This window comes from Peromyscus maniculatus, chromosome 1, assembly GCF_049852395.1.
Source record: "Peromyscus maniculatus bairdii isolate BWxNUB_F1_BW_parent chromosome 1, HU_Pman_BW_mat_3.1, whole genome shotgun sequence".
Taxonomy (NCBI): Eukaryota; Metazoa; Chordata; class Mammalia; order Rodentia; family Cricetidae; genus Peromyscus; species Peromyscus maniculatus.
The window spans coordinates 203298784-203321818 of record NC_134852.1 but is presented as its reverse complement, the minus strand read 5'-3'; the positions used below and the strand labels follow the sequence as shown (position 1 = coordinate 203321818).

General features: G+C 40.1%; 1 protein-coding gene across 7 annotated transcripts in view; it reads left to right on the top strand.

Annotated features, from left to right (window-relative positions):
- Sorcs1 (sortilin related VPS10 domain containing receptor 1) overlaps positions 1 to 23035 on the top strand; it is a 537652-nt gene that overhangs the window by 174624 nt on the left and 339993 nt on the right. For all 7 annotated transcript variants that reach the window (XM_006983296.3, XM_076563275.1, XM_006983299.4 and 4 more), the window contains exon 2: positions 18085 to 18152. In XM_006983296.3, the coding sequence (XP_006983358.1) occupies positions 18085 to 18152 (68 nt within the window). The remainder of the gene's footprint in view (positions 1 to 18084; positions 18153 to 23035) is intronic.

Below are 23035 nucleotides of genomic sequence, written 5' to 3'. Positions count from 1 at the left end.
ATGAGTTGCATTTGCTGCTGGTTATGACACTTAGTCCTTGAAGGGAGCACCTGGTTTCTCCAAGTAATAGTTGCTCACTTAGCCCTTTAGAGTAAAGGAAATGGTCTCACACTCTATAGCCTATCTTCCTCCTCCACATACAAGTGAAATCTGTCACATAAGGACTTAACCTTTATCTATATTGTACCTGCCACTCTGCCAGGCACTGTCATTCAATAATTCTGCCAACTGTTATCTTTTCTTCATGATAGTGTGCTAAACAGTGATTTATTGCTTGAATACACATTGCCTTCATGGAAGTGATTTATTTAAAACAACAGTAAAGAGCTAAATAAATTATTCATTCCATGCTAATTCTTTACTTTTATGTGCTGTAGTAAGCGTCAAAATAAGCAGCCTGTAGGGCATTTTATTTTTGCCACATTAATCTTAGACAGTTTAAAAGAAGGGCGGGGAGGGAAGGTGGTAACATAAAGAAGTCCTATTTTCAAGAAAATAGATTTCTTTTTCCCCTACAGCCTCCTGCAGAGGTAGAAGGTTCTAGCAGATCTGCCTGCTTCCTCTGCCCATAGTCACTTTGTGAGCCACTTACTGGTGCCCTCCAACTGAGGACAAGGACCCCTTGGTGCACCTGTTCAACATGAAGAATCCTGCTGCTCCTCTTCTTAATTTTCTTTCACTATGGCAAAGTCCCTGTCACAGGTCCAGGAAGCAAGTGAGATCTTTCCTGGGAGATTTGCATTTCCAGGAGCAGACAGAATGTTGGGTTTGTAAATTTCACTGATGTTGATTTAGAATTGAAGGCTTACAAAGTGTGAGAAGCAGTGGTGACATAGTTCTCTGCTTCTGCAGCTGACTTCCAGGGCAGCATGGAGGTGCTCCCTTGACTCTCCTTCCGGAAGCATTGTCCTCTGTGTTTGAGCCAGAGACCAGGGGTGATATTCAATGCATGAAATCTCATGTTAGCAGAGGAGCAAATGGATGGTTGGGTTGTGGATTCTCAGCAGATTTTACACTGTTTTTTTCTAAGTAGGACTCCTCCATAGATTGTGCTTGCTGATGGGCACTGCAGGAGGTGGGATGTTCCCTGTCATATCTACAGAGGTCACAAAGAATGCAATGCAGAGATATACCCCTATCAAGGTCTTTGAACTCATAACACAGCCCATTGTCTGCTTCCATATCAGAAGTCAAGAAAATCTAGGTTTATATATGTACCACCTGAGCCCCAAACCCATGCACACATCTCAGATTCATAGCTTGTGGAATGGATCTAAAGATACATTGTGAGTAAAGTTCCAAGATTGTTAAAAGAGCTGAGCTTGAAAGAGCTCTACCCACATTTACCTGGGGACTGTTCCTTTGTCTTTATTTCCTTGGTTCTGAAGACTTTCACAGTCTCTAAATCATTCATATTAAAACTGTATGTGGTACATATACACAATGGAATACTACTCAGCAGAGAAAAACAATGACATCATGAGGTTTGCAGGCAAATGGATGGATCTAGAAAAAATCATCTTGAGTGAGGTAACCCAGACTCAGAAAGACAAACATGGTATGTATACTCACTCATAGGAAGATACTAGATGTGGAACAAGGATGACTGGACTGCTACTCACATCACCAGGGAGGCTACCTGGAAAACAGGACCCCAAGAAAGACATGGGGATCGCCCAATGATGGAGAAATGGATGAGATCTACATGAACAGCCTGGACATGAGTGGGGGTAGTGAAGGGCAAGGGTCGAGGGAAAGAGAGCTTGGGGGAGCAGGAGATCCCAGCTGGATCAAGAACAGAGAGGGAGAACAAGGAATAGGAGACCATGGTAAATGAAGACCACATGAGAATAAGAAGAAGCAAAGTGCTAGAGAGGCCCACAGAAATCCACAAAGATACCCCCACAATAGACTGCTGGCAATGGTCGAGAGACAGCCCAAACTGACCTACTCTGGTGATGGGATGGCCAGACACCCTAATAGTTGTACTAGAAACCCCATCCAACGACTGAGGGATCTGGATGCAGAGATCCACAGCTAGGCCCCAGGTGGAACTCCGGGGGTCTAATTAGCAAGAAAGAGGAGGGTTTATATGAGTGAGAATTGTTGAAACCACGGTTGGATAAAGCACAGGGACAAATAGCCAAACAAATGGAAACTCATGAACTATGAACCAATGGCTGAGGGGCCCCCAACTGGATCAGGCCCTCTGAAATGGGTGAGACAGTTGATTGCCTTGATCTGTTTGGGAGGCATCCAGGCAGTGGGACCGGGTCCTGTGCTTATTGCATGAGTTGGCTGTTTGAAACCTGGGGCTTATGGAGGGTCACTAGGCTCGTCCTGGGAGGAGGGGACTGGACCTGCCTGGACTGAGTCTACCAGGTTGATCTCTGTCCTCAGAGAGGCTTTGCCCTGGAGGAGGTGGGAATGGGGGGTGGGTTGGGGGGAAGGGGAGGGGGGAGAACAAGGGAATCCGTGGCTGATATGTAGAACTGAATTGTATTGTAAAATAAAATTAAAAAAAACAAACAAACAAAAAAAAAAAAAACTGTGCCCTGGGGTTCCACCTGGCTAGAATGTGTTAGGAGAACAGGTATCTATTTCATTTGCATTCCTGATAGCACTTAGCAGAACAAAGAGTATGGTGTGGTCAGTGCACCTAAGAAGTTAGATCAACATTAGAGGGCCAGGGGTTAAGTTGAATCAAAAAGGAAAAAACAAAAGACCAGAACAGAAAGAACAGAGAGACACAGAGAGAGACAAAGTCCAGCATTTTGTTGTTTGAAAACAAGTATACTTTGAAATTTTTTTTGTTTTATTTTTTAACCATTTATTTTTTTTATTTTATTTTACAATACTATTCATTTCTACATAATAGCCACAGATTCCCTTGTTCTCCCCCTTCCTGCCCCCTCTCTTTCCCCCCAGCCCACCCCCCATTCCTACCACCTCCAGATCAAGGGCACCCCTGAGGATGAGGACTGAGATCGGGCCCCCAACTGGATCAGGCCCTCTGAATAGGTGAGACAGTTGATTGGCTTGATCTGTTTGGGAGGTATACTTTGAAATTTTTAAGCTCTTGCCTTTCTCTCCTCAAAAAGACAAACATAGTTTGACTGATACACATTTGAAGTTAGTCTGACTGTGGAAGTTCAAATCCCACTTTTGCTATGTTCTACTTAGCAAATCTAGGTGAAGGAAGGAGGGAGTAAGAAACAAAGTCTTGAGTAGCTGAGGAATAACAATACAGATTCTTACTCAAAAGGTTTAAGATACAAAAATACTGAATGAATTGGTGATACAGTTCAGATAGTAAAGGGGACTGTAATGTCATCAATGAGTATTTAATAAGAAGTGATGAAGGTTAAGTGAATTAACTAAGGTCTTAGCCTGGATACCAAGGTTTATTCTGTTACCAATTGAGTTCTGTCAACCACCGAAAAGCACCACCTGGGCACTGTGCACACACTTTGGCCTTCTCCCCATTACACAGAGCAGGAGACTTTGAGGATTTCATAGAAAAAAGATGAAAGACTCCGGATTGAAATTTAATTTCACATCTGTACCCTGATGTGTTCTTTATTCATACAGGGCTGTCCTTTCCTACATAGAAGAAACTCACTGAATGATTACAGTTCTCGGCAGTGTCCCTGCCAACCTTCAGGAACCTTGCGGATTTGTGCATGAAAGCTAACACTCTTGAATTAAAGGACAGAGAAATCAATAAACCTTTGGATGGGATCATAGACATGTTTTACAACCACTTGTCCCTCACAAAAGAGATACGTGTCATTGAATTATCTTTGGCATTTAATCTTTTAATCAGTCTCAGCTTTCAAGAGGAAATCCTAGGCGTTTGGAGTACCAGTCCTGAAGTTGGAATTTGATGAAACAGCAATGGTCTTGTCATGCAGTTACCGGATGTTTCCTAATTCCACTCAACTCTAGAGGTTGGCTGCAGCAATTGCTATGTAATTGGAACATGTTGTGAATTCCTCGAAGTTCAGCCCTGATAGAAAAGCCTTTGGCCTGTCAGATCATTGACAAACACTGACACTCAAGGGCAGGAAGGAGATATTTTAAGTTCACCTGTAATAGAGAGAGTAAAGAGGATTTGGCATGATGCTGACTTAAACATGAGGGTAAGATCCAGATTGTGTCTGAGTCAGCTGTTTTCTAAAATTTGAAACATAGCATTAGTGTAAAGCCCCAATCATTTGAAAAGATGGAAAAATGTGGTAATGTTTCATTTTTTAAAAACTGGTGGCAGCGGCATAAAGGATGACACGAGAGAAGCAAGTAGAGCTTTGGGCACTGTCCTCAGAGTATCCTGAAAACTGGTATTTCTAAAGCTTGAGTGAAGTTGGATCATCATGGAACTTAAGGATTGGTGATATTTGGAGGGGACAAGGGGATTATAGAGTTAAGGAAGACACAGAGTGTTCAGCAGGATGAATACTAAGAACTCTGAAGATTAGATCAAATCAAGGCATTTAGCACTGACTGCTTTTCCAGGAGGAAGAGGTCCCAGTGAGCACAATGTAACCATGGAGAAAATGCAAGCCTGAAAAGGCATATTGACTTCGTCAGTGCCATGGTGTTTACAGCCGAGTCTGGGCTCAAGTCCATGTTGCCTGATTCATAGCGTAGGACTGCAAAAGGCTTAATGAGCATCGAATGGGAAATCCTGTCTTAAGGTGAATTTACAGTAGAGCTAATGAAGTTTAAGATTCAGAGTCTCCATGGGCAAAGGGTTTTGTGAATACTGGAGTTTGGGAGCTGTAGATTGTTCCAGGTGGGACAGGGAAGCTGCCTGCCAGCAGAGTATTTCTATTTACTCACTTCTGCTATTCCTCCTGAAGGCTTTTCAGAAGAGAAAGTATGAATTATTAAAGAACTATGATCACTTCTGGTCTAACTATTGTTGAAGTAAACATTCATTCTGGGAATTCATTTTATTCTTCATTTTGTATCATTTTCTTTGGAGTCCTAAAACACTATCACTGTGTCCCCAGAAAATCTCTTGTCTATGAGTGATGCTATATAGTGCTGTTATAGACCTATCTGTTTCTCCCAATGTCACAAATCAAATCTGTCCCCATTCTTATGCATACAACCCCCTCATTTATGTACCAAATCAGCACATAGCATATGAAGATTATCCTTTAGATATCCCTCATTCAGTAGCTGGATCTTCCTAAAATATGACTTACATCATTTGCCAAATGTCATACTCAGGTAGTCTTTCCCATCTTTTAAAAAAATTGGTTTGTGTCTTTTGAAAGAATAAAAACATGCCAATTTTTATATCAATCATTACCCATGCCATTATAAAAATTTAGAATTAGAATCTTATATATTTTGGTTCTGTGACTAAAGGATGAAGAATATGTTAGAATTGCTTCACTTCTATGAGGGTTTTTTTTTTTTTAATATACTTTACTTGACATGTCAAGCTGTTATTTAAGGAGCTGAAGAGATAGCTCCTCAATGAAAAGCAGAGGACTCAGTATTGCTTCCCAGTATCCACACAGTAGCTCACAATCATCTTTTTTTTTTTTTAAAAAAAGACAGGAATTGAGAAATTTATTTAATATATAAATGTCCATAAAATAAAAGAGGAGTTAAAATTACTTAAAAATTTATGTCAAAATTAAAATACAAAAATAAGGTTTCCTTTCTTATTTTCATTTATATTTTTTGCAATCACACACACCCCTCTTCCCTCCTCCCACACTTCCAGCCTCCTCCCCCCCCCCCACCAACCCACCCCTCATTTCCTCTTACAAGAAGTTAAGACCTCCCATGGGGAGTCAGCAGAGCCTGGTGCATTCAATAGAGACAAGTCCAAGCCCCTCCCTGTGTCTCAAGCCTATGTGACGTGTCCCACCATAGGCAGTGGGTTTCAGAAAGCCAGGTGATGCATCAGAGGTGGATCCTGATCCTACTGCCAGGACCCCTTAAGCAGATCAAGCTACACAACTGTCTCGCTTATGCAGAGGGCCTAGTCCAGCCCTGTGGAGGCTTCATATGTATTGTTCTAAATTGCATGAGTTCCCACTAGTTTGGTTTCAACCATCTTTAACTCCAGTTCCAGTGGATCCTGTGCCCTCTTTGGCCTCTGTGGAAACTGCATGGACCTAGTACACATATATACACTCATGCCAACACTCATATAGATAAAGCGATTTTGTTTAAATTTCAGTTTCATGCCAGACATTTTAATCTAGGAATTTTCTTTTAGACCAGCTGTGCCCCACAATACCTTATGTATTCAGAAAAAGCAAACAAAACATCTAGTGAACAAATCAGTTGCTATTGTATTGAGTATTGTTTACAAGTGCCTGCAGTGTTTTCTACCTTTCTCACCTTCAGTTTTTCCCGTATGAAAGGGATTGTTGTGACTTCATCTGATTTGACTAATCTCTGATGTTTTATTCTTGATGCTTTTCTTTTCTTACTCTGTAGCAAATAGAAGTACATTTAAAAGTACAATAGAAGTATGGCATTATGTGTGTATGTATATATACATATATGATGCATATTCACATATACATATGATCTAGTATTATTTTCATTTTTATTTCAATATCCTCATGCCATTCATATTCTGATACTTGGATCATCATAATATGCATGTTTTTATTTACTTCCTGTACTATTTTTGGAAAATTGTATCTTTTAGAATTGACTCCTTAGAACTATGAATGACAGTGTAAAACCAAGATGGGGAGGAGAGAAGGAAAGCTTGCTGCATCCCATGGTGTTAAATGTTAGTAACAGAAAGCACAGGAACAGAGTGCCCCTTCATCATTAACATGCAGTTTGCTGCCTAATGGCCTGTTTGCTTTGTGTATGAGCTACACAAGAGGAGGCTTAATATTTAGAGTATGATTCTTTTGGAGAATGATTTAAGAACCAGGAAATCTGTCTTTCTCAGACTGTTGCATCAGGAAGTTGGGAGGATATGCTCATCGCTCACATCTCTTCTGTCTTCTCCTATTAAGTCCAGTGTATACCCCTCTGACTTAAGCAATTGGCCTTTCTCTCTCCCTGTGTCTCTGTCTCTCTTTACTTCTCAGAGAGAAAGGATTCAAGGAATATTCTCTTATGGTCTTGGGTATAAAATGACCTGTATTCTCTGGTTTGCGCCAATGTGCCAAGTGACTCGAGTTTTATAAAATTTACTCATTTCTTAAAGTTTCATAAAAATGCATGAGTTTTATAAAATTTACTCATTTCTTAAAGTTTCATAAAAATGCATGTTGTGTATTGAGTATCATCTTCCCCTCACCCCAAGAGCAGGAACTGACATAAAGGAGGATACTTTGAGTATGATGTCCCTTCCCTCTAAGCAGTAAGGAAAAAGAGGAACAAGGACATGATGTGTAATTTGTAGTTTGGGGCAGACTAGTCCACACAGCTTTTAGGAACTACAGTCCTCAAACAGTACATTAACTTGCCTGCGTTTGTCTTTGTTCTTTAGACCAAATTATCTTTATGTCTTCAAGATTTGGCTTTGGATATCTTTGGCTTTTAATTATTTTCCATATTATTATCCAAGTGTAGAGAAACCTTGTTATAAAAATACATTTTCTTTGTATTCGGTGTAATTGCTTCATTTTACCACTATTCTTTTTTACTTTGTTCTTGTGGAAATATTTGGTTCTTTTTTAAGGCAAATATCATCTGTTTTAGCATCTCCCTTATCTTGGCTCAAGGCAGAGGATGCTATATAGAATATCATTTGGGTAGAATGAGTCACAAAGAGAAGAAAGAAGAACATAAGGCAGTTAACATGATTGTAGCACAAATCTTAAAAATTCTTATTAATAAAAACAAACCCAGAGACAGGTATTGATGTGATAGCTGAAAGATCAGAGAAACAGAACAAGCCACAGCCACCTCACCTTGCCAGTTCCTCAGCTTATCTTGTTTCCTTAAACTGAAAGCTTCTGAGTCCTCACCCGAGCTGATCTCAGTTGAACTGCTGCTAAAAGCTAAAAACTTAAAAGGATCTAGTTCCTGGTCCTCACTCCTTATATATACCTTTCTGCTTCCTGCCCTAACTTACTAGGATTAGAGGTGTGTGTCACCATACCTCACTTTTCCCAGTGTGGCTTTGAACTCACAGAGATCCAGACCGATCTCTGCCTCCTGAATGCTAGGTTAAAGGCATGTGCTACCACTGCCTAAGCCTATGTTGAATGTAGTGGCTGTTCTGTTCTCTGACCCCCAGGGTAAGTTTATTAGGGTGCACAATATATCAACCACACATTGTTCTCTTGACATGTATATATAGTTTTGACATTATGTCTCATTCTTCAATAGCAGAAGAGGAGGAGGGAGAAATGCAGTGCTCAGGTACCACCAGATTACCTTGCTTGGTACTGTAACATCAATAGATTTTGGAGGGAAAGTATGCTTTTGAGTCATTCCTCAATGTGGGGAACATCATTAATGTTCTGTTTTGAAAGATTTCTTTGAAAAAGCAACATAGGTCAAACAAATTTGATAAGCTTGGGTTTGTTTGCTAAATATAAAGATCTTGTTTTAGGAGTAGGTTCTAATTGTCAGTTATTAAAAGTCTTCTCTTGCTAGTCAGCATGCTGGAAGGGGTGTGTATGACCTGAGCAAGGGCTGATTTTTCTCATGTGATACCATCTGGGATACCTCTATAGCTGTTGGGGGTGGGACTATTGCCTTAAGTCTTAGCTACAGATGACCTCTAGTTCAGCAGGGGAACAAATTCATATAAAGAACACAGAAAATTTACTGACAAAGTTTCTACACTTCCCCCCATGGGCTATTCACACGCTGTGGCTTGCTCTGTGGCTTGTGTTCATTCAGCTAGCTGCACATCCCTGTCTCCACAGTATCACTGTGGGTTGTCTTGTCTTTTGAGTTCCCTAGAGGAGATGTAGTAGTGGTTTGACTCGCTTAATTTCAGAGTCATGCAGAGGATATTACATAGATAAACATTACACTAAATCGTGTGGGCCTGCCACAAAACATGAAGGTCATTTGGGAATTAAATAATTTCCAGAGGCAAAAAAAAAAAAAAGAAAAAAAAAGTTAAGTGCTTTTTGCATTCAGTTCATTCTTTGTACTATTTTTAGTTCTCTAATTGTGCTTGTATATGCTAGATTACTTTTGACTGAGTCCTTTAAGTGTGTGTGTGTGTGTGTGTGTGTGTGTGTGTGTGTGTGTGTGTGTGTGTGTGACAACCTTTATGTCCCCTTTGGGGCACCTTAATGCTATTTAACCATTATTGATCCTTATTCCTTTTGATGAGTCAAAAGATGTGCAATTACACCTTCACTTACATCTTCCAAGATAATGATAGCATAAAATAATCTCTTGGAATCTGCAAAAGAGACTATGTTCATTCACCATTGGGAGTCCTTGATCTGCTGTCAGCCAAGTTCTCCAGGAAGTTAAATGGAAAGATCAACTCCTGAGGGGACTTAATTAGGGTTCCAAAAGTTTAAAGATAAAATTATGTTTAAAATGACTCAAAGCATTGGGGTTGTAGTTAAGTAATATGATATGTGCAAGATCCTGTCATTGATCCTCATGGTCAAAAACACACAGACACACACACAACAGTAATAAAATAAAACAAAAGACCTTAACATACCATTATCTTGAAGTCAATAAAGATATAATCTTATAGCATTCTATTAAAGAAATACATTTTCTAGAAGTGAGTAAAGGAAAGCACATGCAAATTAGATGGAAATTATGAATGCCACCATGTGTGACAATGCATGGTGTTAGATAAATTATCTTGACAAAGCAGACAGTGAGGGCACATCAGTGATTCTCGCTTAGCTCCACCAGTGGTCATACTCAGTGGACAGATGCACACAGTGGTTAGGACCATGAATATCATCTTAAACCTGTTCCCCAATTACCAGTTTAGATTAAGGATACTTAGCTTTTCTGGGCCTCAATTTCCTCATCAAGAAGAAGTGAGATCATAACTTAAAATATCACTGATATTGAAATTTGTGTGCACATAGAATAAACATTCAATATTGATGATATTGATAAGAGAGTTGTGTTTGGCATTCAAGTGACTCACCAAAGATTGCATCCTAGATGTTACTCAGAAAGTGACTACTCGTGTTAATTTCTTTGTTGGCAGAATCCACTTCATACCACAGAACTATAAACTAAAATTACCTGGTGCTCAATTTCCATCACCCTAGATGTTACTCAGAAAGTGGCTATTCCTGTTAATTTCTTTTTTGACAGAATCCACTTCATACCACAGAACTATAAACTAAAGCTACCTGGTGCTCAATTTCCATCACAGCCATGCTTTGGGCTTGCAGTTTTATCTTCACCAGTGAAGATAAAAGGAATTTGCTAGGAGCAAGTTGGGTAAAAGCGGTTTCCTTTCTCTAATGGCTTGGATCCTCAAAGGCACATATATGACAGGTTTGGTCTCAGCCCTTTTTGCTGCAGAAGGTGGTATAGCCTTTAAGAGATGGGGCTTAGCTGGAAGGATGGCAGATCAAGGTTCTTGTCTCTGAAGGGAGTATTGAGATGTGGGCCCCTTTACTCTTTTTACTTCTGGTTACCATGAGATAAACAGCTTTGTTCCACCATGAATTCACTGTCATGATAGTATTCCTTGCTACTGGCCTCATAATAGTGAGACCAACTGACCATGGAATGAAACCTCGGAACCTATGAGCAGAACCAAATTTGTCTGCATTACAGTAATCACATTGGGCATTTTGTCAGAGTAATGGAAATCTAGTCAGTTCGGTAACTAAAAACCAATAAAACAACAAAATGAAAATGTATTGTAGAATACTAAAGTCTCTGTTTTAATCTGCTGGGTATGGTGAAATCTAAGAGTGAGGAAGTGTTGTGGCAGCCTGCAGATATGAAAATAAAGAGGTACAGAGGGTTGGTCTTGTTGCAGAGGACAAGTGGTCATCACTTGGGTCTGATGTCACTGACATGCTCAGTTACTTCTGGAATTGCACCAACTCTGGGCTTCCTTCTATAAGAAATAACAAAATCTCCTTTGGGTGGATTGTAGGGATCTGGCTTTTGTGCTAAAGGCGATCTCTTGAATATTGTGGCTAGCTCAGAACTCCAAAGCTGGTGTACTCTTTCCCTTTCCAGTAAAGAGCACATCCAAGCTAGTGCTTAAGGATCCCCAAGAGGAGCCAAAGCCTGTCTCCCAGTTCTGGCTGGTATTCTGTGCACTCCTACTAGGTAAACCTGCATTTTCTGCTAAAGCTTTCTTGAATTCAAAGCTGCTATATTCAGGCACTCAGACACTCAGGGAATGTCTCCTCTTCTATAAGTTCATCACTGATGACACCTCTCTTGCTTGCTTTCTGAAAGGTAGGGGTGTGTTTTGCTGCATTTTCAACTTTTTTTCTCTTCTGGTTTCCAGGTTGTGAGTCTCTAGGGACTGGTAACAACCCTCTTTCCCCTCCTGCTTCTTCACAGTACATTTTTTTTTGTTCCCAGCTTTTAGCAAACCTCACGGAATGTTGATTAAGTTAAATGTGCAAAATTTTCAAGCTGAATGTTCTTTCTTCTGAACAAAGATCTTATGTTCCTGAAATTACATAAGTTCTAATTCTTGGATTTCTTACCCCCTTAGGATTCAGGAAAGATCAATGACATCATTAAACTTCTATTCATTATTTTATGCCCATAGATTTTTATCAGGTCAGATTCTCAAAGGATTCACAACTCCCCCAATGAATAAAAATGTCTAAGTTGAAAAGTTGGATAAATACTTGCTGAACCAAAGACACAATCTGGAACATGCATATTTCAAAGGAAGGCAGTATGGTTAGTTTGCTTCTTTTTGCTAAATTTGGAGTACAAAGAAAGTAATCCAAACCAGAACACCTATTTTTTATCTAGCCGTTCAAACTCCAGATCTCTTGAGACTCTGTATAGCTCTCAGTCCCTGTATTGGCTTCAGTCTTGCATCCATCCAAATGTTCTGTAGCAAGCTGTTAGAGTAAGCAGATAGAGAGCCTTTTTAGCTGGATGGCGAAGAAGCCTCTAGGCCTACTAGAAGCTGATGAGGGAGAGGGAGCTCACTAACTTCAATCTCGTCCCAGCCTGCTGTCATCTTAAGTTAGGCCTGTTCTGGCTCACTAGAGGCAGACAAAGGCCCACCTCAGGAGACAGAGATTATGAGCATTAGCTTGGTTGAGTTCTGTACATTCTCCTCAGGTACCACAATTACAGAAACACCTGCCTATCCAAGCCTGAATTATGTTACTTTATAGACTAAGATCTTGCCATCATCTGCATTATTCAGATATTGAACTACTGAACATTGGGAAAGAGACTTCAGGATCTTGTGGCTCAGATTGCTCACTCTTTAGGAGCCTGAGACACAGTTCATTTCCCTTGAGATTAGTTTCCATAGTTGGATCCATAGAGAAAGAGAGAGAAAAAAAGAATACAGATTATTGGCAATTGAAAAAAATAAATAGGTATATCCCCATTTTCTTTTCTGATGTTTTTATTTTTTATTAATTTTTAATAAATATTATACTAGTTCTTTCAGAATTTAATACAACTCATTTTGATCGTATTTGCCATTCTATCCCCAACTCTTCCAAGATCCACCCCTGTTTTTCCACCCCTCCAACTTTGTCATCTTTCCCCTCCACCTCCACCATCATGGCCAATATATGCTTCCCAACTTTTTATAAATATATGGCCTTCCACTGGCATGTAGTTGGCTTATCATGGGCTTTACTCTTAGAGAAAACTGCCCTTCTACCAGCAGCCCGTGACTATCAATAGCTTCTTTCCTAGGGGTGAAACTTTATGCTCATCTCCCTTCTCCATGTTGAGATTTTGGTCTTGCTTAGGTTTGGACATATTTTGTGCATGCTGTTCCAACTGCTGGGAATTACATGTGCAAGGGTCCTGTGTTGTTGGTTTTTCTTTACTCTTTACTCTTTGGGGCCTACCATCCAACTCCCAAATAAATACACGGAGTCTTCTTGTTTCTAGCCAGCTTTTCTTAACTTAAATAATCCCATCTACTTTTTGCCTCTGGGTTTTTACTTTCTCTATTCTGTATACCTTTCTTTACTTCTTACTTTGTGGCTTGCTATGTAGCTGGGTGGCTGGCCCCTGATTTCTTCCTCTCCTTCTTCTTTTCTTGCTCCTCAGTCTTCTCTTCCCAGATTTCTCCTATTTCTCACTCCTCAATCTTCACTTCCCAGGTTTCTCCTATTTATTCTCTCTGCCTGCCATCCCTGCCTATCCTTTCTCCTGCCTTGCTATTGGGTGTTCAACTCTTTATTAGACAAATCAAGTGTTTTGTACAGGTAAAGTGACAAAGCTTCACAGAGTTAAACAAAGGCAACATAAAAGAATGCAACACATCTTTGCATCATTAAATAAATGTTCCACAGCAGAAAAACAATGTAACACATCTTCAACTAGTATTCCACAACAGTTCTGCTATGTTCAATAGACACTGTTGCCTTATAGCTAAGACCACCTCTGACTACTACACTGTTTCTACCCAGTCTTCCACAGTGATCCCAGAGAAGTTACAGGAGAGGGTGTAGGACATATGTTCCGTTTAGTGTTGAGCATTGCACAGTGCGTGCAGGGGCAGAGAGTAAGAGATGGTAGTGTGTCCCCATTTTCTAAGATTTTCCCCCAGATGAAAGCACATCAAGGTTAGTGGCCAAGCCAAATGTCATGATAAATGCATGACATACTCACAGCATTTTATTTTCCTTGCAGTAGGGTTAAATTGCTTAATTTATGCTTAGGGAAAACTATTTCTTTCCTTGATAAGAAGCAGAAAATTCCAGTGCTGCTGTTTAGACAGTGAACAATGAATTTTCATCCTCTGCTCTCTAGCACTTAGATGTTTCCAACACATGCCAGACAGAATTGCTTTCCCAGGAAATTGATCTGAGGGCTCCATAAATGCTCAGAGTTTTGTTTCTAGATTATGTTTTATGGTAACAATGAAAAAATACTGTCATATTCAAAATTGTTATGTGGCTAATAATTTGCCTAATGGAGAATATCTGTGTATTAACCAACAATGTTTCCAAATTAATTAATTTTAAGCAAACTCAGAAAGAGTTTGTTGTCCAGTTATACTGGTACAAAAGGTATTTTACTGGCTTTTACTAATTTACAGTGGACCTGTCTGTATAGTCATGCATATACTAGTGTCTCTATTTATATCTACAAAAGCTTTGTTTTGTAATACAAAGCAGAAAAGGGTTGGAGCTTTGAGGGAGTGAAATGATATTTTTCTGTCACAAAGTCCTCAGTGATAATTTCTCATCTTTATGGAAAAGAATGAGTGGTCAGTGTTGATGGAATTATTCAATAAGGAGTATGGAAGGCTCTGGACAAAGGGCTGCACTGGGGTCCTGGTCTGACTTTATCTATACACTAAGCAGAAAACCTTTGCTCATTTCCTTAAACACATCACCCTTTCCCATACAGCCTAGTAAGGAATGGATGACTGCCACACAACGGCTCAGTAGATGGGTGCTACATTTTCTTTAAGTATGAACAAAGTAGGGTTTTGTAAGGCAAGAATGTGACCAAAAAAAAAAAAAAGAAAAGAAAAAGAAAGAAAGATAAAAAAGAGTCACAGCAAGAGACAGATTTCATGTGGTAACAGTTCTGAGACTGGTTAGGAAGGACACTTCTGATTCGCTACTGTGGAAAGTTCCAGATATGGCTTCATGCTGAGAGTGTAGATGTTTTGTTAAGTGGAGGTTATCAGCCCGCAATTTGGATTATTATTATTATATAGTTTGAATAGCCATAGATACTCGAAAATATCCCGTGAATCGGAGTGGAATATAAGAAAGTTGTCATCTGGATTAGTATTTACTGTTTTAATCAGGAGTATTTGGGCAACTATACAATGAAATCAAGATATAGTAATAAATAGGAAGCTTACAGACATTATTTCATATAGGTGTGTGTTTGTCAAAATAGCCTTCATAAAGGGTAGGGAGATGGTCCCATCAGTAATGTTCCAGTTGTTTAAGCATGAGGACCTGAGTTTTGATTCCCAACACCCAGGACAAAACAAGGTGTAGTAGCTTGCATCTGTAACCTCGGCACATGGAAGCAGAGATAAGCACATCACTGGAGGTCACTGTCCAGTCAATCCAGCAGAATCAGTGAGTTCCAGCTTTAGTGGGAAACCCTATCTCAAAATATTAGGTGGAAAATGATAGAGCAAGAAACTTGATATTGCATATTTGCAGGTAAAACCTCCTCTCTCATACACACACATCTTCATGAGCACATGCATGTAACACACACAGACACACACATAACTGACAATATTCTTGCTTCCACTGAATTTGTAGTTAAATATCATATACTTGAACTAATAAAATCTATACATGAAAATTATTTATGGAGTGAAAATAAATGATCAGTCATATATTATTTAAATAAGTTTTACCACAGTTTTGTTGATTTCTTTAACATTTGAGAATATAAAAGCTGTAAGATGATATAGTACCAAGATAGGCAGACAATTAGGTTTTTCAACTTATCCTTACTTTGGAGCAGTGATTTGGTCTGTGACCCCTTTAACATGTGAGAGTGTTATTAAATAGCACTACTAATCAGAAGAGAGCAATAACTCACCAATAAACAATTTAACAGCTCCTACATAGTATCTCATCAGTTAACTGTCTAGCAGTGAGGTGATGAGTAATGCATACACCCAAAGGTGAGAATGAAGGGAAGAGAGACCTCAGATAATCGATTGAACACATCACTGAACGCTGGAAGTTCACCTTTTCTTCTCGCTCTGGTTCTAAAAACAAAAAGGTTAGATTGGTTTGAACAGCTATGCTGAGAAACATTAGAAAGGACGCCTCTCCTGTGCAGTGTTGATAAACTGCTGGACCGTATCACTGGCGTTTTCAGTTTTCCTAGCCCAGCAAGAGGAAGCAGAGAATAGATTTCCACTTTTGTGCCCGCCTGCCCTGGGAAACTCTTAAACAATCGCTGTGTGTGTGGGCGGGCTGGCTCACACCATTTCACACTGGGTTAAAGAGCTCCTTCTCCTGAGCACCTCTGAAGTCCCTTGTCACATGAATGGGAGATATGGCCCCTAACCATCGGACTTCATTATTTAGTTTATTGCTACATTGTGTCATAAGAGTAACTACCTAGAAATACGTTCTGCCCATACCCCCATTTTCTTGGTAGGGAATTTATGGACCTATTTGGCAAAATCACAGTGAGGTGGAGTTGAAACATCATTCTCTGTCTTCAAACAAACAGCCACCCTGCTGCCACTGATCAGCATTCCTGGGTTGGCTGTGATTGAAATTTAGCACTTAGAGTGACTTAATTGGCACAAGGATCTGTTAAGCATATGCCCCACCACAGGCATGCCATCTGATGTACCCATAGGGTGCCCCACACCTCACACATGCTCATGTCTTGCTGAAGAAGGGAGTTTTGAAGAGATCATTGATGGCAGCTCATACTGTGGGTTGGGAGAGAGCAGCCTTAGAGGACAGGTCTGCAGGGATCTCTGTTGGTCTTCTGGGTAATATAGCTCTCCATTTCCTAGAAAGGAGTCCTACTTGGCTTTCTGTGAAATGTTAAGGATCATTGATGCTCCTGTCTTCTAAATGAGGCACTGTGCCAGTAACCTGGAATTTGGAAGGATTTAGCACGCTTGGGCAGCCACTGCCTCGGAATTCAAGGTTAGAACATTGTGTGCTTGCTGTGGCTATAATTGATCCCAAGGCCTTCAGAGAAAACCCAGGACATTGATGTGAATGGATTTTTGCTGAGTTGAAACATTATAGCAGGGACAAAAGTTCTAGGGCTAGGCCATGCACACCACCCTGAGCAGAACAATGAACAGGCCCCGAACATTCCTCCCTCTTGTCCAAAGAGTGAACAGGCAGAGGAAGAGCAGTGGCTGGGAGCAAGTGCCCTGGGGCTTGGGTACTCCATGAAATCAGGTGGAGCCTATTCATGGTTACAGGTACCAGTGATGCTCGCTCTCATCTCCATGTGCTGTGATAAACAAGCCTACCAGGAGCACTGAAAAGCAAGGCTCGGGTCTCTGAAACTCCCCTTTTCTTTTTGAGTTTTTGTTTTGTTTTGCTTTTGTACTGATTGGAACACAGACCCCAAGCTTCACTGTCCTGTTTGGGTTCTCTTCTGGCATGAGGGAAAATTCTGGATGATCATTTAATGTTTCCTGCATTCTGAACAAATGAACTAAATAGTTCCATTTTCTCTAAGTGAGGCTGGAAACAGGTAACAAACCAAAGGGGCTTTTGCTGTGAAGCTAAGGGGAATTTGTTTGGGGTACATTCTTTCCCAGAACCTGTTCCTAGTTTGGAGGCCTCTCCATACCTAACTTTATAAGTCTCAGGGATCATGTGTTCCAGAACTGCTCCATTACAGTTACATGTCATTGCCTTGCCTGTCTGTGGTGTAGTAGCTCCTATCTGACTGTGAAGTCAAAAGAAACAATTAATCAAACTCACAAAGAAAGGCATGGAGCTAGTGCTGAGGATACCCATGCTAATTTATATGTAATTTGTACTCATGATCCATTTTCACTCTTCATAGTAATGGCTCCCAGGAGTTAGCATCTTGCTCTCTACTGCCGCTATCACATGGACATACTGAGGTTCAGGAATCAAGGATGGTGGACCATGTAGCCCAGCTATGGGAGGTGGGAACTTTAGCACTGACATTTCCTGAATATACTCAGGGGATAACTTGAAGTGTACATATGTGACAGTTTTGTAAGCTTCCTGGAAAACATTAAGTCCACCAGGGCAAGGCATACATGGACAAAACAGGCATGTATGGGACAAAACTGGCTGTGGGGTGTCACTGAGAAAGGTGGACAGGGAAGCTGGCCAGAGAAGATCAGTACCAGGCTGCTAGCCCTTTGCAACAGAAAAGCAGTAACAATTTATTCAATTATGTTAAGCGCCCATTAAAGGAATCCTAAGCCCTCCCTTGGGCCATTTTAGTTCTAAGAGATTGTAATTGTTTGAGACTAACCATGATTTCTTCTTCTGCCTTCAGGTGATTCTCATTTTGACAAAGCTGTATGACTATAACCTTGGGAGCATCACTGAGAGCTCACTTTGGAGGTATGTAGATAAATTAGGCCATAATTACTATGTTGTTTAAGCCTGGTGTCTGCCAGTGCTGTATCTTGAAGTCTCATTTTCTGGTGGGAAGGTTTCTGGTTATATGCATGCTTTCCTTTCATTTCGTTCTGTTTCCTTTAGAGATGCAATGGACTTTGTCTATTGGCAGGCAGGAGAAATGCCTTCTTTCCCTGGTCAATGAGACTGTTGTTTTCTGCTCTTCCTGAGGTGATAATGTATTTCGAATTCCATAGTTCTCACTGATCTGGGAACTAATGAAAAGAAAGGGATTGGGCTTCGTGTTGTAGAAGGCCTTACCCCAGCCTCTAAATCTGCAGGAGCCAGCCTCCCCTCAGGTGCAAGGGTTTCACAGTTTGCTGTCCATGGTCCTGCAGCTCCCTAGCAGCGCATAAGTGGACACACAGACATTTGTTATGCATATACACCTTTATCTCAGGGCTGCATGTTGTACTTTACACACATACAAATTGTGTGAAAAAAATACTGTGTCAAATGAATGTATACAAATCGTTTAGGGGAAGAATATCTCATGAACAAATATGTTTTTTGGTGCTATTGGTCTGAATTAAAAAAAAAAAAAACCTCAGTAAACCAATACAGTCTATTTATTTACTGTTTATTTGGGTTTTTTTAAAAATAGTGCCTGATTCTTGTTAATCTAAATTCTGCCCTTCCCACCAGCCTATTTCAGATGGTCATGCCCCCACCAGCCTCTGGAATCCAGGACAGCACTGTCTCTGAATGGTTATTGCCATCTCATCTGGTAATCCCAGAGACGATGGATGGAGCTTTGTCTAGATGCAGTCGAGGGGTGGGTCAGGGCTAGTGCTCAGCAGTGCACCGAAAGCATGGGTGTTTGGCTTGGTGACTTGATAATCACAAAGTTCTTTAGCACATTAAGTGCCCAGTGCCTAGTGCGTTATTTAAACTCAGTAAACCTTGATCAGAATGTTCATGACTCAGTAAGTTTATGTCTCCTGACAGTTTTTTCTAGTGTATGTGCATTCACAAGAATAAAAGTCCATACCATGCATCTGTCATAAACAGTGCAGACTGTACATTAGACAAGAGACATGCAGCTTTTTCTCAGAGAGGCAGAGGGCATTAGAAGACAAAGGTCTATCTACACTGTGGGAAATACAGAGAACTACACAGGAGAAGGTGGTGATAGACCACTAAAACCCAATGTCAGTATGCTTCTTTTTCTCTGATGAAACATATTAAGAGTGTGTTTTCCAATCTGAGGGAAAGAAGTTAAGGAAATAAAAATGACACCCACCATCACAGTGCTGGAGAGGCAGAGACAGGGGCATTACTGGAGCTTGGTAGCCACCCAGACTAGCCAAATAAGTCAGCTCCAGGTACAGTGAAAAACTATTTTAAAAAATAAGGTGGAGAGCGATCAAGGATGCATCCAGTAAGTTGACCTCTGTTGTCCACACAGCACAGGGATACATGTGCATGTTCATCCCCTACTACATACAGAATCAAACACATACACACACATAAACTAATAATTAATATATATATAATATTATATAAACAAGTAGAATTTTTTTAAGTACTGAGATACTTATTAGCATATTTTTCTACTTCAAAAAAAACTAAGCAATTGAGAAATGTCCAACAACCAGATCCAAACTGTCAGTTGAGGCTTATTGTTTGAAGGTTCTACCAGCTGAATGATCAAAAGAGTCAAGTGTCAGATGCCCTCTGGGTATTGAAGTAAGTGGGGGCCAAGAGGCAGTTGACCTTGTACTGATGTCCTTAGGACTTACAGCTCTTTGGATCTATGAGACAGGGATGACAAGCTACTATTGTACCCAATTAATGAGATTTACTCCCTGTTTGGGCTGCTATCGACTGCTCCTTAATCCTACAGCAAGTTGCTGATTTTGTTTTGTGTTGTGTCGCTGTTCACTCTGGGAGTCAAACTGAGAGGGACTGGGTGATCTGACACAGAACAATTAACTGCTCCTGAATACCAACTCTAACTGATAGTGGATTAAGCTTTGAGACTTGTGGGGAGAGCTGGTTTTACCATTTGAAGCAAGATAAGCTTAAAGGTTTAGATAAATAAAAATGTCAAATCAAGATACAGTATCTCCAAGAAGAAATGTATTCATCTTTCCCCTCTCTTGTCCAGGGTAATCAGCACTCAGCTGAGAGAGGCTTAGCTGGTGAGGAAGCCCTAGGCAGTTCTGAAGGAGATGCAGGCATGTGCTTTTAAAGGCACACACACCAGCAGTGCCTTTGTCTGTAACATGAATTTCTAAGTGGTCTTATTAAATAAAAACTCAGGGGAGCCAGATATGGGGGTGAATTCTGAAAGATCAGAGAAGCAGAACAAGCTACAGCCAACCTCACCTTGACAACTCCTCAGCTGATCTTGTTTCCTCAAACTGGAAGCCTCTGAGTCCTCATACAGAATGTATCTCAGCTGAACTGGTCAAAATCATTGTGTCCCAAATCCCACGACTTGGATGGCAAGATCTTTCCTCTTCCCACTACAGAAGCTCCAGAGAACAGCAAAGAGTGCCTTGGGTCAGATTGTTAACTTGTTGTGTTGAAGAATATTTTCCTACAAAACCCAGTTTATACTCAGATGTAAATAAAAGGCTATGAAATGGAAGTACATATTCTAAAAATGATGTGTGACAATGGGAATTTCCCATAGTATCACACATCCAATGATATAGTTTGTTTCTGTGTTTACTGCCATGTACCACTGCTGCCCTGAAGGCCTGCAGGCTGCCACCGCACACATGTTCTCTATCATTATCCTTTGCATTCAAGATTCATCTAAGTTTTCTAACTTCTACTTTTCAGGTCATGTATATATCACTTGGCAGTAGTTTTGGTTCCCAGACTTCCATATTTACTTTATTAAGATTAAATTGCTAATTTTCTAAATCAAGGAAGTAGTATGTGTTTGATATAATGAGCCAGCCAATGCAGCAATGTCTGAAAACAACTTTTAGTACTTGTTCACTTTCCACACAGGTCTAGGTTTCTTGAGGTTGGTGTTATTAACAGTTACTGATGATTTTGTTCAATGTTTAGGGCCCAATTTAAGTGTTAATCTATATACTCAACAAGGAATAATTTCGTGTGTGCTTGCTTGTTTAAAATGCAGGAGTACTCTATTTACTCAACTCTGGCAGCCAATTTTGTTTCACTTGAGAGTGAATCAGGGGTATGTATCCAAAGTAATGCATTTAAAAATAATTCTCAGTTATATGTACCCCAATATGTATAATACGCATATTGAATTAAACTAACTCAAGATGTGTCTTCCAAAGAGCAGGAAATGTTCTCTGTATTTATTCTTGAACCAACCCTATAAAATCAGCCTTCTTAGTATCTTCAGTTTCCACAGGAGAGAAGTGAAACATAGGGAAATTAAAGAGCTTGTTCAGTGACTGTGTGATTGTACAGAGATGGTACTCCTCAGTCTGTTTTCTTAATGTGCATGCACCTGGCCCTTGTTTACCTTTCCGATGTCTCTTTACTGTCATTAGTCAATATTAGATATGATGTATAGTTCTTTAGAAACATATTTGTAGACCTGTCCTTATATTTTAATAGCTTTATCCCTGTAAAGTGCCAAGGAGTTCTAAAAATGCCATCACTATTTTAAAACCTGCATTATAATGCAAGTAAGTATCTGAACTACATTCCAAGAAGGTCGGAATAATATATTCAGTAACAGTAATTGAATGCAAAGCTCTTTAGGATTTCACTAGGATTGAATGGTCTCAATACTTGTTTTCCCCACTGTTTTTCTCTCAGTATATTCTAATGAATATGATATAGATTATCTTCACAGTTTTTGATCTGGAAGTCTTGTGGACTGCCCTTCTGATCATACAAAGATACTTTCCTTTTCTTTGTTAATGCTGTGCTGCATCATGGGTCTTTGTCTTCTAGTTGTTGATCGATGTTTGCTTACTTCATTCAATTAAAGAAACAAATACCCACTTCTTTACACGAGGCACCTTACTCAATAGTCAGTGGAAATAAACCTTCTTTCCAGAAATTCAAAACCTGATAAAAAGCAGCAACTCTGTGTAGATGGAAGTGTGGTAAGTTCAAGATAAAGCTGTGCACACGATATTATGTTTGTCTATTTCCACTAGAGTTTAGAGAAGCAGACTGTGGTTATGCATGACAGTGTGTATGAAGGATTGCTCCAGCTAATGCTGGTACTAAGAGACACTTGCATCATGCAGACACTGGGTTAATCCTTTGAAAGGGTCAAAGCAGAATGAACTATGAGGAGATGGCACCTAGTTGAGTAGAGAAGTCACTGATGACATGTCTTTGAAGGCTGTTATACATTGTCCCTGTTTCCTTTTCCTCTCTCCCTGATACCTGGGCACTGCAAAGAGAGCAGCTTTGTTTTACCACATACTCTTTGCCATGATGTCCTAAAAGCAATGCAGCCAGCTAAGCATGGACTCAAATATCTGAAACCATGAGGCAAAGTAAATTCCTCAGTTAAATTGTTCATCTAGATATTTCTCAGAGAGACTTAATGGTGAATAATATCATTATGTCTTAGTTTTCTCTTTGTTACCCTCCCCACAGAAAGAAAATGACCATACTAAGTATCAGTGAAGTCTGTACTTTCTTTCTCCCTTCCTTCCTTCCTTCCTTCCTTCCTTCCTTCCTTCCTTCCTTCCTTCCTTTCTTTCTTTCTTTCTTTCTTTTTTGTTTTTTGTTTTGAAACAGTATATTAAGAAATGGCTTAGATAAAGAGCTATTGGGGAGTGAGGGTGAGTTTTCTTTTAGGGTGTGATCCCTGGTAGATTAACCATGCGCTAGTAGATGACCCCTAATTTATGTGGAGCTGGGATCCA